The sequence below is a fragment of the Macaca nemestrina genome, chromosome 5 (assembly GCF_043159975.1).
Source record: "Macaca nemestrina isolate mMacNem1 chromosome 5, mMacNem.hap1, whole genome shotgun sequence".
Classification (NCBI taxonomy): domain Eukaryota; kingdom Metazoa; phylum Chordata; class Mammalia; order Primates; family Cercopithecidae; genus Macaca; species Macaca nemestrina.
This window is the reverse complement of record NC_092129.1, coordinates 155608312-155619826: the sequence shown is the minus strand read 5'-3', so window position 1 is coordinate 155619826 and position 11515 is coordinate 155608312. Positions and strand designations below refer to the sequence as shown.

General features: G+C 48.8%; 1 protein-coding gene across 1 annotated transcript; it reads right to left on the bottom strand.

Annotated features, from left to right (window-relative positions):
- Nucleotides 1–2728: 2728 nt before the first annotated feature.
- On the bottom strand, nucleotides 2729–8483 carry LOC139363243 (uncharacterized). The gene is made up of 3 exons (XM_071096129.1): nucleotides 8478–8483; nucleotides 3723–4916; nucleotides 2729–2811 (listed from the first exon to the last, which is right to left on the bottom strand). Exons 1-3 carry the CDS (start codon nucleotides 8481–8483, stop codon nucleotides 2761–2763), a joined length of 1251 nt encoding a protein of 416 aa, XP_070952230.1. The 3' UTR covers nucleotides 2729–2760.
- Between the last annotated feature and the right edge of the window lie 3032 nt (nucleotides 8484–11515).

Sequence of the window (11515 nt, the reverse complement as noted above, 5' to 3'; positions counted from 1 at the left end):
ACCTAACTGCATGTTTGCAGTGAGCTATGCTGTCGGCGCAGGGTGAGTTTTAAGGGGTTGTTCCTAGCTCTGTCTACAGTCCACGTGTCCTGTGCTTCAGCCGCCGCCGTGATTGGTCCCAGAAGATCAGAGGTTGGGTCCACTGGCTTGACGTGGGTGTAGTGGATCCACGATGCGATGTCTTCTACCTTCAGGGCGGTGGGTGTGGTTAGGAGTACCTGGAGTGGTCCTTTCCACCTGGGTTCTAGGGTCTCTTGTCGGTGTCGCTTGACCAGGACCCAGTCTCCCGGCTGGTACGGATGGGGTGTCGGCGGGGGACCGGTCTCATATAGTTCTTTCAGCTTGGGCCAGATTTCTTGATGAATTTTCTGCAAGGCTTGTAGGGAAAACAAGAGTTCAGAGACATTTTCTGTTTCGGACTTGAGCAGATCATCTTTTAGGCCGGGAACTAAGGGTGGGGGTCTGCCATACATAATTTCATAAGGAGTAAGGCCCAGTCTGTAAGGGGTGTTACGGGCCCGGAACAGAGCGTAGGGGAGAAGGACCACCTAATTAGCGCCAGTCTCCATAGTCAATTTAGTTAAGGTCTCTTTTAAGGTCCGATTCATTCTCTCTACCTGTCCTGAACTCTGGGGCCTGTAAGCGCAATGTAGTTTCCAATTTGCCCCAAGGATGGAAGCCAAATCCTGACTTACCTTAGCGACGAAGGCCGGCCCATTATCTGACCCTATCTGGACGGGGAAGCCATACCTGGGGAGGATATCTTCCAGGATTTTCTTTGCTACAACCTGAGCAGTCTCTTTCTTGGTGGGGAATGCTTCAGTCCACCCTGAAAAAGTGTCTACAAAGACAAGTAAGTACCGATACCCGTATTTTCCTGGCTTTATCTCAGTAAAATCTACTTCCCAGTAGATACCGGGCCTGGTTCCCCTGAGCCTTGTTCCCGTTGCAGCCTGGGATTGGGGGTAGGCGTTGTTAAGCTGGCAGACTTTGCAACTTGTCACGATGTTGCTGGCCATCTCGGCTGTATGTCTGAATTTGAGCTTAGAGCGTCTGATCAGGTCTATCATCCGCCGAGCACCCAGGTGGGTGGTTCGGTGGATGTGTTCTAACACTTGTCCTAATTTTTCTGGTAGGATGGTTTGGTTATTAGTATCAGTCCACCACCCATTCTGGATCTGTTTCAGGGGAAGCTTGTCAATCCACTGGAGATCTTGTTCTGAATAATCAGGGAAATATGGCAAGTCCCGGGGGCCCGGGTCAGGGAGCTGGAGTGCAAGGAGTTGGCTGGGAGCCTTCGCCACCTTTCTTGCAGTTTGGTCCGCTAGAAAGTTGCCTTGAGCAGTTGGAGTAGTTAGTTTCTGATGCCCTGGGCAATGCACAATGGCTAACTTTTCTGGCCTCCATAGGGCTGTTAGCAGGGCTAGGATTTCTTGCTTGTTTTTTATTTCTTTTCCTTCAGCCGTTAGTAACCCCCGCTCCCTGTAAATGGCCCCATGTATATGCGCTGTTGCAAAAGCATATCGGCTGTCTGTATATACCGTCAGCTTTTTCCCCGCCCCTAAGGTAAGAGCTTGGGTGAGCGCTATTAATTCGGCCTTCTGGGCCGATGTCCCCGGGGGCAGGGGTTCCGCCCAGATTACCTTAGTCTCTGAAGTCACTGCCGCTCCAGCGTACCTCTGGCCCTGATGCATGAAGCTGCTCCCATCAGTGAACCAGACGAGGTCGGCGTCAGGAAGTGGGCGATCCTGCAGGTCTTCTCGAACTCCGTGCACCTGAGCTAGTATCTCGGTGCAGTCATGGAGTGGGGCGTCCAGGTCCGGGTTGGGCAGCAGCGAGGCAGGGTTTAAGGTCGTTGGGGGCAGGAAAGTTATCCTGAGAGGATTTAGTAGTAATCCTTGGTAGTGGGTGAGTCGGGCGTTACTCATCCATCGATTGGGTGGCTGTTTGAGTACACCTTCGATGGCATGTGGGGTAACGACCCGCAATTCTTGCCCCATGACAAGCTTATCAGCATCCTGCACCATCAGAGCCGTGGCTGCAATCATTCGGAGACAAGGGGGCCACCCGGCAGCCACTGGGTCTAACTTCTTTGACAGGTAGGCAACTGGCCTCCGCCAGGGGCCTAAGTTTTGAGTTATTACTGCCTTAGCGATACCTTTATTTTCATCTATGTATAAGTGGAAGGGCTTGGTAACATCAGGTAGTCCCAGTGCAGGCGCGGAGAGTAGGGCAGTTTTAATCTGTTGGAAAGCCGACTCGGCTTCGTCTGTCCACTTAAATGGCTGCTGCCCCCGTGTTGCCTGATATAGGGGTTTAGCCAGTTCTGCGAACCCAAGTATCCATAGTCTGCAAAACCCCGCTGACCCCAGGAATTCCCTCACTTGTCGGGTGGATTGCGGCCTGGGGATCTGCAGAACAGTTTGTTTTCGGGCGTCTGTTAACCAGCGCTGCCCTTCTTTAAGCAGGTATCCTAGGTATGTTACCTCTGATTTACAGATTTGAGCTTTCTTTGCTGAGGCTCGGTATCCTAGATTTCCCAGAGCTTGTAAGAGACCTTTGGTCCCTTGGATGCAAGCTTCTTGGGTCTCAGCAGCAATCAGGAGGTCATCAACATACTGTAGTAAGGTTATTTCAGGGTGTTTGCGTCGGTACTCACCCAGGTCTTCATGGAGGGCCTCATCGAACAGGGTAGGAGAGTTTTTGAATCCTTGCGGCAGTCTGGTCCATGTCAGTTGGCCACTTATGCCTCTATCAGGGTCATTCCACTCGAAGGCGAAGAGCTTTTGGCTCTGAGGGGCTAAAGGCAAACTGAAGAAAGCATCTTTTAAATCTAAAACAGTGTACCATTGATGTTTAGGGTTTAGGGTGCTTAGGAGGGTATATGGGTTAGGCACAGTTGGATGTATGTCCACAACCCTCTTATTGATTTCTCTTAAGTCTTGTACAGGTCTGTATTCTCCACTATTAGGTTTTCATACCGGCAACAATGGAGTATTCCAGGGTGAGTGACATGAGCAGAGGATTCCTTGGTCAAGGAGCCGGCGGATATGCGGGGCAATTCCTTTCTTGGCCTCTAGGGGCATTGGGTATTGGCGTACCCGCACGGGGTCTGCCCCAGGTTTAAGTTCAACAAATAAAGCAGGACGGTGTTTTGCTAGTCCTAAGCCCCCCGTTTCCGCCCAAGCTTCTGGATATTGCTGGAGCCAGGTTGCTATGTCCTGGTCAGGGGCCGGTTGCTCCTGGTGGAGCCGGTACTCATCTTCTAGGGTTATAGTTAGGACGGACACGGGTTGATTGTGGGAGTTGGTCACGATGGGCCCCTCAGGGAGGAAATGGATCTGTGCTCCCATTTTAGTTAGCAGGTCTCTCCCTAATAGGGGACAGGGGCTCTCAGGGATAACCAGGAAAGAATGGGTTACATTCTTGGCTCCGAGGTTTACTGTTCTTTGTGTTGTCCATGGGTATTTCTTAACTCCTGTGGCCCCTTGTACCCACGAGGACTTGGAGGATAATTTTCCATTAGTTTTAACTAAGACTGAGTGCTGTGCTCCCATATCGACCAAGAACTGGACTGGGGACCCCTCCACTTGCAAAGTTACCCTAGGTTCGGGGAGGGGATCCGAACCCCGTCTTCCCTAGTCTTCATTTTGAGTGACTAGTACGGGTGTAGACCTAGGGGGTCCCTGTCCTCGTTGTTTCTTTTTGGGGCAGTCTCTTACCCAGTGGCCAGCCTCCTTGCAGTAGGCACATTGGTCTTTTTTCAGATTATCATGCCTGGGGGGCCGCCTGGGTTGGGTGTACTCTGGCTGTAGTTGCTCTTTCTGTACTACTGCTGCCAGGACCTTGGTCATTTTTTCAGTGGCCTTAAATTGCCTTTCTTCTGGAGTATCTCTGTTATTGTAAACCCGCTGGGCTATCTGAAGGAGGTCCTGAATCCGCTTTCCTTCCAAGTCTTCTAATTTCTGGAGTTTTCTTTTAATATCTGGGGCTGCCTGATTTACGAATGACATTACAATAGCTGCCTGACTTCCTGGAGCCTCTGGATCTATGGGGGTGTACTGTCTAAAAGCTTCCATTAATCTTTCTAAGTAGGTGGCTGGGCTCTCTGTCTTTTCTTGCAGAATAGAATATACTTTAGCCAAATTAGTGGGCTTGCGAGCAGCTGCCCGGAGACCTGCCATTAGAGTCTGGCGATAAAGGCGTAGCCGTCCCCTACCTTCTGCCGTATTGTAGTCCCATGCCGGCCTGGTCAGAGGAAAGGTCGCGTTTATGAGGTCGGGGTTGGCAGTCGGTTGACCGTCGTCCCCCGGGACCAGCTTTCTAGCTTCTACCTGTATTCTCTCTCGCTCTTCCGTGGTAAACAAGATTCGGAGGAGCTGCTGACAATCGTCCCAAGTGGGCTGGTGGGTGAACATGACACTATCCAGTAAAGACAGTAAATCTTTGGGGTTGTCTGAAAACCGAGCACTCTGAGTCTTCCAGTTATACAGATCACTGGTGGAGAATGGCCAGTACTGGAGCCTGGGGATTCCTGTGTCATCTGGGGGTCCTATTTCCCGGAGGGGTAAAGCCACCGTGGAGTCAGGCGGCTGGGGGGGGCTAGTCCGCAAAGTGCGCCCTCGCGTCCGCCCCGCCGGCCCCTCAAAGTTACTTTCTCTTTCAGCAGGCCCGTGAGTGGCGGCCGCCTCCTCTCCGCCTGCTCTCTCCCGCGACTCAGCCCGAGGGGCCGGAACCTGGGGCCCGGAGGGGTACAGAGGGGGTTCTGTGAACAGTGGGTCCCCGCTATCAGGTAGAACAGGATGGGAGGGGGCAGTTGGTTGCTTGGTTTTTAGTGGTCGAGCAACCAGCGCCTTAGAGGGTTCAGAGGCTAATTGGAAAGGGGACAGCCAAGGAGGCGGGTTTTCAACAAGGTCCTGCCATATGAGGATGTATGGGATTTGGTCTAAGTGGCCCACATGTCCAGGTAGGAAAATCTTGGATTTTACCCTAGTGATGACAGCAAGTCGGAAGGTCCCTTCGGGTGGCCACCCCACATCAAAGGCAGGCCACTCGGAGCGACACAGAGTAATTAGCTTTCCTTTCCTGATTTCCATACCAAGATCATGGCCCCTTGCTCTAACTTCTTTGAAATTATTTGTAAGGAGAGATAGAGGAGTACTCTGGGTATTGCCCATCCTGTAACGATTTGTAGTCCTTTCCTGTAAAGGAATGTGGGTTAGAATCCCAATAGAGGAAATCTGATCTGACTTATTACTGATAGCTAGCCGGGAGTGCGGCGCCGGAAGCCGGGAGCCGGGGGACCGGGGCCGGAAGTGTGGCGCCGGAAGCCGGGAGCCCGGGGACCGGGGCCGGAAGTGTGGCGCCGGAAGCCGGGAGCCCGGGGACCGGGGCCGGAAGTGTGGCGCCGGAAGCCGGGAGCCCGGGGACCGGGCCGGAAGTGTGGCGCCGGAAGCCGGGAGCCCGGGGACCGGGGCCGGAAGTGTGGCGCCGGAAGCCGGGAGCCCGGGGACCGGGCCGGGAGCGCGCCGGAAGCCGGGAACCCGGGGGACCGGGGCCGGGAGCGCGCGCCGGAAGCCGGGAGCCCGGGGACCGGGCCGGGAGCACGCCGGAAGCCGGGAACCCGGGGACCGGGGCAATTCAGACAGCAGGCGCGCACCCGGGGACCGGGGCAATTCAGACAGCAGGCGCGCACCCGGGGACCGGGGCAATTCAGACAGCAGGCGCGCACCCGGGGACCGGGGCAATTCAGACAGCAGGCGCGCACCCGGGGACCGGGGCAATTCAGACAGCAGGCGCGCACCCGGGGACCGGGGCAATTCAGACAGCAGGCGCGCACCCGGGGACCGGGGCAATTCAGACTGTTGCCCGGATCGCGAACCCGCTCCGGCAACTCAGATCGCAATTTAAATCAGAAGAGAGCCAGGGGACGTCTCCCACCGGTCTCCACTGGCTGTCCTATAGCGCGTCCGCCAGGACTGTGCCAGCCTCAGTTTCAGACCTCGCGAGTCAGAGATTCAGATTCAGAACAGACACACAGACACAGACAGACAAACGGAGACGAGCCAGCTCACCTATCAGTAGATCGATCCTAGCAGATCCGTTGACCAGGGGTCTGGTGGGCTTGGGGAATCCCGGACGAGCCCCCAGATGTTATGCCCAGACTGTTTGTTCCCCAAAGAAGACCACCAGAGTCCAGAGTCAAAGCCAAGCGGCAAGGATCTTTACTACAAGTTCGAACTTGGTCCCTCCTTTACACAGTATACAAGAGGGCCCCGAACAATGCGAGCGTTTGCTTTTTATAGCCCGAAAGTTGTAGGGGAACAAAGAAATTCCTGCGCTTTCAGTAACCTTGAACGGCTGTCTCCTTATCGGAGACTTTCCAGGTGGTGTTTGTACTGAGCTCAGGGAGTTTGAGAGATATATGGTGGTGGGATGGGAGGATGGGATGTGTTTGTGCTAGGCTCAGGGAGTTTTGAGCCCGGGGCTGAGGAATGTGCCCAGCTCCTTTCAATTCCACACCCCATCTCTATTTCTCGCTTGACGATTATTGTATACATAAAGGGGTTTTAAAACAGCGACTTCAAAACTCCATCAACTTTAAATGGAGTGACGTATTCCCTCCCACCCAGACTTAGGGAATAAACAGGGCAAGTCCAGACACAGGGCAGCAGAAAGAATTTCCAAATGCCTTTCTTTTGAGAACTCACGGACACAAGGAGGAATTCTGCTATATATGTACATATTTGAAAGAAAAAAGTCAAAGAGGCCCAGAAACCTTCAAGCAGTGCCACCTGGGAATTGGAAAATGCGAGGAGGTCCTGGATATGGCAAAACAAATAGAATTGGATTGTCTGGGAATGAGCTTTGTTCACGCGAAGCTTTCAGCTTAGCATATTGAAGGGGTGGCCTGCCCCTCCACACCTGTGGGCGTTTCTCGTTAGGTGAAACGAGAGACTTGAGAAAAGAAATGAGACACAGAGACAAAGTATAGAGAAAGAAAAAGTGGGCCCAGGGGACCGACGCTCAGCTTACAGAGGACCCACACCTCCACCGGTCTCTGAGTTCCCTTAGTATTTATTGATAATTATCTTTACTATCTTAAAGATAAGGGAGTGGCAGGACAATAGGATCATCGAAGGGAGAAAATTAGCAGTAAGACATATGGACAAAGATCTCTGTGACATGAATAAGTTCAAAGGAAAATGCTGTGCCTTGATATGCATATGCAAACATCTCCACAAACCTCTTAGCAGCATTGCGCCAGCAAGTCCTGCCAGCAAGTCCCACTTTATGCCTAAGGTGGTTTTCTCCTATCTCAGTAAACAGAGCATACAATCGGGTCTCACACCGAGATGTTTCATTGCCCAGGGACGGGCAGGATTTTTAACCAGCAAGCTGCCTTCAGGCACTTGTTTAACAAAGACACATCCTGCACAGCCCAAAATCCATTAAACCTTGAGTCACCACAGCACATGTCTCTTGCAAGGACAAGGTTGGGGGTAGGGTCACAGATTAACAGCATCTCAAATACAGAACAAAATGGAGTCTCTTATGTCTACTTCTTTCTATATAGACACAGTAACAGGCTGATCTCTCTTTCTTTTCCCCACAGCATATAAGGCCAAGGATGTACATATTCACGTCAAAGTCTTGGCTGCTTCTTTATCCGAGAGCTGTTGTGTAACACTGATACACATTATATCAAGCAAATTTTCCTTTAAAGACTCAGAATACTGAAAAAAGTGTTCACTGGCAAAGGCAAGGAACATTGAAGGCACCCAATTTTGATTCTCCTCGCCTTAGCCTTCTAGAAGATTTCCTTGAAAAGTGAGTGCAGGAGGATGTATGTGGTCAGGCAACGTGCTGCTGAAACAAATCATTGATTTCAAACTCCGAGAAGGGATCTGGGAGTTTTAGACCTTTAATCGGGGGCTCTTCCAACTGAGTTATGTCAGTTATACCTCTACCTTCACTGACACTAGTAATTATCTTAACTATTAAGTTTTGAAAGCACTGCATTCTTTGAGAGATGTCTTTCCCTTGATTCCTCACTCAGAAGTTGGGATCAATAACTTGCCACATTTGGTAACTGATTGGTACTGCCATCTGTGTGCACGGAAGAAAAGTGAGGGGAGAGAAAATGCATGAGTTTTGGCTCCTCAGGCTTCACACAGGAACAATGACAAAAAGACTTGTTAACAAAGATTACTTAAGGGCCTTTTTTTCTTTTCCTTGATCCTTCTTTTCATAGTTGTTCCTCAGGAAACTGTGCAATGAAATGAAAATAATGTGAGCTTACTCATGAGGTGGAGACATGATTGTTCCTCTCCTTTCGGGAGATCCTGAGTGAGGGGGATGTTTCTCTCTCAGTTCTTCTTGTCTTACTTATGCTGATTCAACTGGGGTGTATTATTTAAGTACAGCTTTGAAGAAGTAAGAGAAAAGCAGCATTGAAGGAATAAACCTGGACTTACCTGCATGTTTAGCCAGTGCTCTACCACTAAGCTATTTATACCCTGATTGACCCTACATTTCAGTAAATTCTCTAAAACTGAGGATTGTTCCAATTTCTGGATATCTAATGGTTGATAGGACAAAGTTTACTGTATTCAACTTCACTATTTAAGAAAATTGTAGACCAGTCCCTTTTTGCAGTTATGCCATGAGACTTAATGGAATGCTAGGTCAAAAAATAGTTTTGTTTACTAAGATCTTCCTCCTCCAATCATCTCACTTCAGTCAGGCCACTCCAAGGTCTGCTCACCAACATGCTACAGAACATCAATTCCAATTCATCAAGGAGACTCCCAAGTTGGGATATTTACTTCTTTTCAATATTATTTTCTTTCAACTTCCCATGTTGTCTACTAAGTATCAAGAAAGACAAAAGACAGTGCAGGCCCTGCCCAGTGACTCAGCCTGTAATCCCAGCACTTTGGGAGGCCAAGGCGGGCAGATCACTAGAGGTCAGGAGTTGGAGACCAGCCTGGCCAACATGGCAAAACCCTGCTTCTACTAAAAATACACAAATTAGCGAGGTGTGTTGGCGCATACCAGTAGTTCCAGCTACTCAGGAGGCCAAGGCAGGAGAATCACTTGAACCCAGGAGGTTACCCAAGAACATGCCACTGCACTCCAACCTGGGCAACAGAGCAAGACTCTATCTCAAAAAAAAAGAAGACAGTGCAGAAGGACATAAAGAATATTAGCAGTGTGTTGCCTCAGGGGATTTAGATCCAGGCAAGGAGGAAAGACAGAAGTGCAATAAATTAATAACACTTGCTGAGAAATGAAGTACAACAAAATGAGTAACATGAGTGCCAATCTCAAAATATAGGCTAATGTTAGGCAGATAAGACAGAGGAGGAATAAATTTATCTCAAAGCTAGCTATAAATGAAGAGCAACAAGAATGGTTTACAGTCACTGTCCTAGCAACCCCTAGCCTGGACCCAGTTAATGGATGCTTCAGCTCTAGTTAAGGAGACCCCATAGAAAGAAAGGGAAAGAGGGTGCTGATGAGTTGATGGTTGCAGCACACCAACATGGCACAAGTATACATATGTAACAAACCTGCACGTTATGCACATGTACCCTAGAACTCAAAGTATAATAAAAAAAAAAAAAAAGAAAGAAAGAAAGAAAGGGAAAGAGAAAAGGAAGGGAAAAGCTACAATGCATTATAAAGCCTCATTTGGATAAAATTCTCTCCAGAATACAGACAGTGGAAAAGAAACAATACGTGAGCTGGAACATTAAGTCTTTATAAAGTCTTTGTAAAAAAATATAGATAGATAGATAGATAGATAGATAGATAGATAGATAGATAGATAGACAGACAGACAGACAGACAGACAGATAGATCTGCCGGGCATGGTGGCTCAGGCTTGTAATCCCAGCACTTTGGGAGGCCGAGTCGGGCAGATCATCTGAGGTCAGGAGTTTGAGACCAGCCTGGCCAACATGGTGAAACCCCATCTCTACTAAAAATACAAAAATTAGCCAGGTGTAGTGGTGCATGCCTGTAATCCCAGCTACTCGGGAGGCTGAGGCAGGAGAATTGCTTGAACCCGGGAGGCAGAGGTTGCAGTGAGCTGAGATCTCACCATTGCACTCCAAGAACTCAGTCTCAAAAAACCAAAAATAAAAATTAAAAAAATCTAGATCTTTGTGAAACTTCTGTAGGCCTAGAGAAGTCCTCAAACTTTGCCACATAAGATACGAAGTGTGGTCCCTGTGAGTTTTGCCAATATTTTGTGTGACCGTCAACCCCCACAGGAGCTGTGAAGAAAACCCTAGGGCACCTTCTAGCAGAAGCAGCCAGTAATGTACATGATTTTAAAGCTTCCCAGATGATTCCGGTAATCAGTCAGGTTTGAGAATCACTAGCCTTGGAAGGCAAGTGCCCAGAATCTGTATTGAGTTAATTTATTAGGAAAATGTCATAGAAGTGGAGGTGAAGTGAACATATAGTAGAGAGGATATATCCAAAGTTCTGTATCTTTCTTGTTGTCACTAGAGTACAAGTTATTATCTATAAATGGTCTCCTTTGTTCTAGAAGAAGATAAAACACTAAAGACATTTGTCCCACAGGAAGATCTGACTTGTTTAGTCTAAAATTGTTACGGCTTTGAGAATGCCTCGCTGCTTTTTTCTGTCACTGGACAAACACTATGAGCACTTTGGAGGGCAGGCATGTAGTTGATTTGAAGGTGCATGGTGCAGGAGCCACTGTTATTGGTGACTTCTATAGCACCAGAGTGTGCGAAGTTTTCTGCATCCCTGTGAGTGATCACACTGAGATCAACGTTAATTATAGAAGTGGAATTTATGGCTGATTTTGGCTTGAGCATCTCAGGTATGTGTGTAAGCAAAATACAGTGTGGAGGGCCAGGTGCGGTGGCTCATGCCTATAATCCCAGCACTTTGGGAGGCCTAGGCGGGCAGATCACCTGAGGTTGGGAGTTTGAGACCAGCCTGACCAACATGGAGAAACCCTGTCTTTACTAAAAATACAAAATTAGCCAGGAGTGGTGGCACATGCCTGTGATCCCAGCTACTCAGGGGGCTGAGGCAAGAGAATCACTTGAACCCGGGAGACACAGGTGGCGGTGAGCTGAGATCATGCCATTGCACTCCAGCCTGGGCAACAAAAGGGCAACTCTGACTCCAAAAAAGAAAAAAAAAAAAAATATATATATATATATATAATATATATAAAATATATATATACACATATATAAAATGTGGAAACTTGAAAGAGAAAATATGAGGCAAACAGTTTAGAGTATAATTTTAAAAATATTCACTTGACTAGATTTCAAGGAGCTCTTTAACTATGAAGAGGCATATCGCATTTCGTGGAGGTTTAGTCTTTTAATGTGAGATTTCAGGATCTAAACCCTTGATAAGGCTAATCTTCTATTTCACCTATGTTTTTCTAACTTTTAGATAGAGGTAAATTGAAACCTGGCTTTCTCTTAGGAAACTAAGTGTTTATAGTGAGCACATC

Bases quoted from the DNA above. Each gene is read 5' to 3' on its own strand.
- LOC139363243 (XM_071096129.1), bottom strand. The intron at 2,812-3,722 runs GTAAGAGACTGC...TGCTTTCTTCAG, and splicing joins GCAAGGAGGCTGGCCACTGG to TTTGCCTTTAGCCCCTCAGA.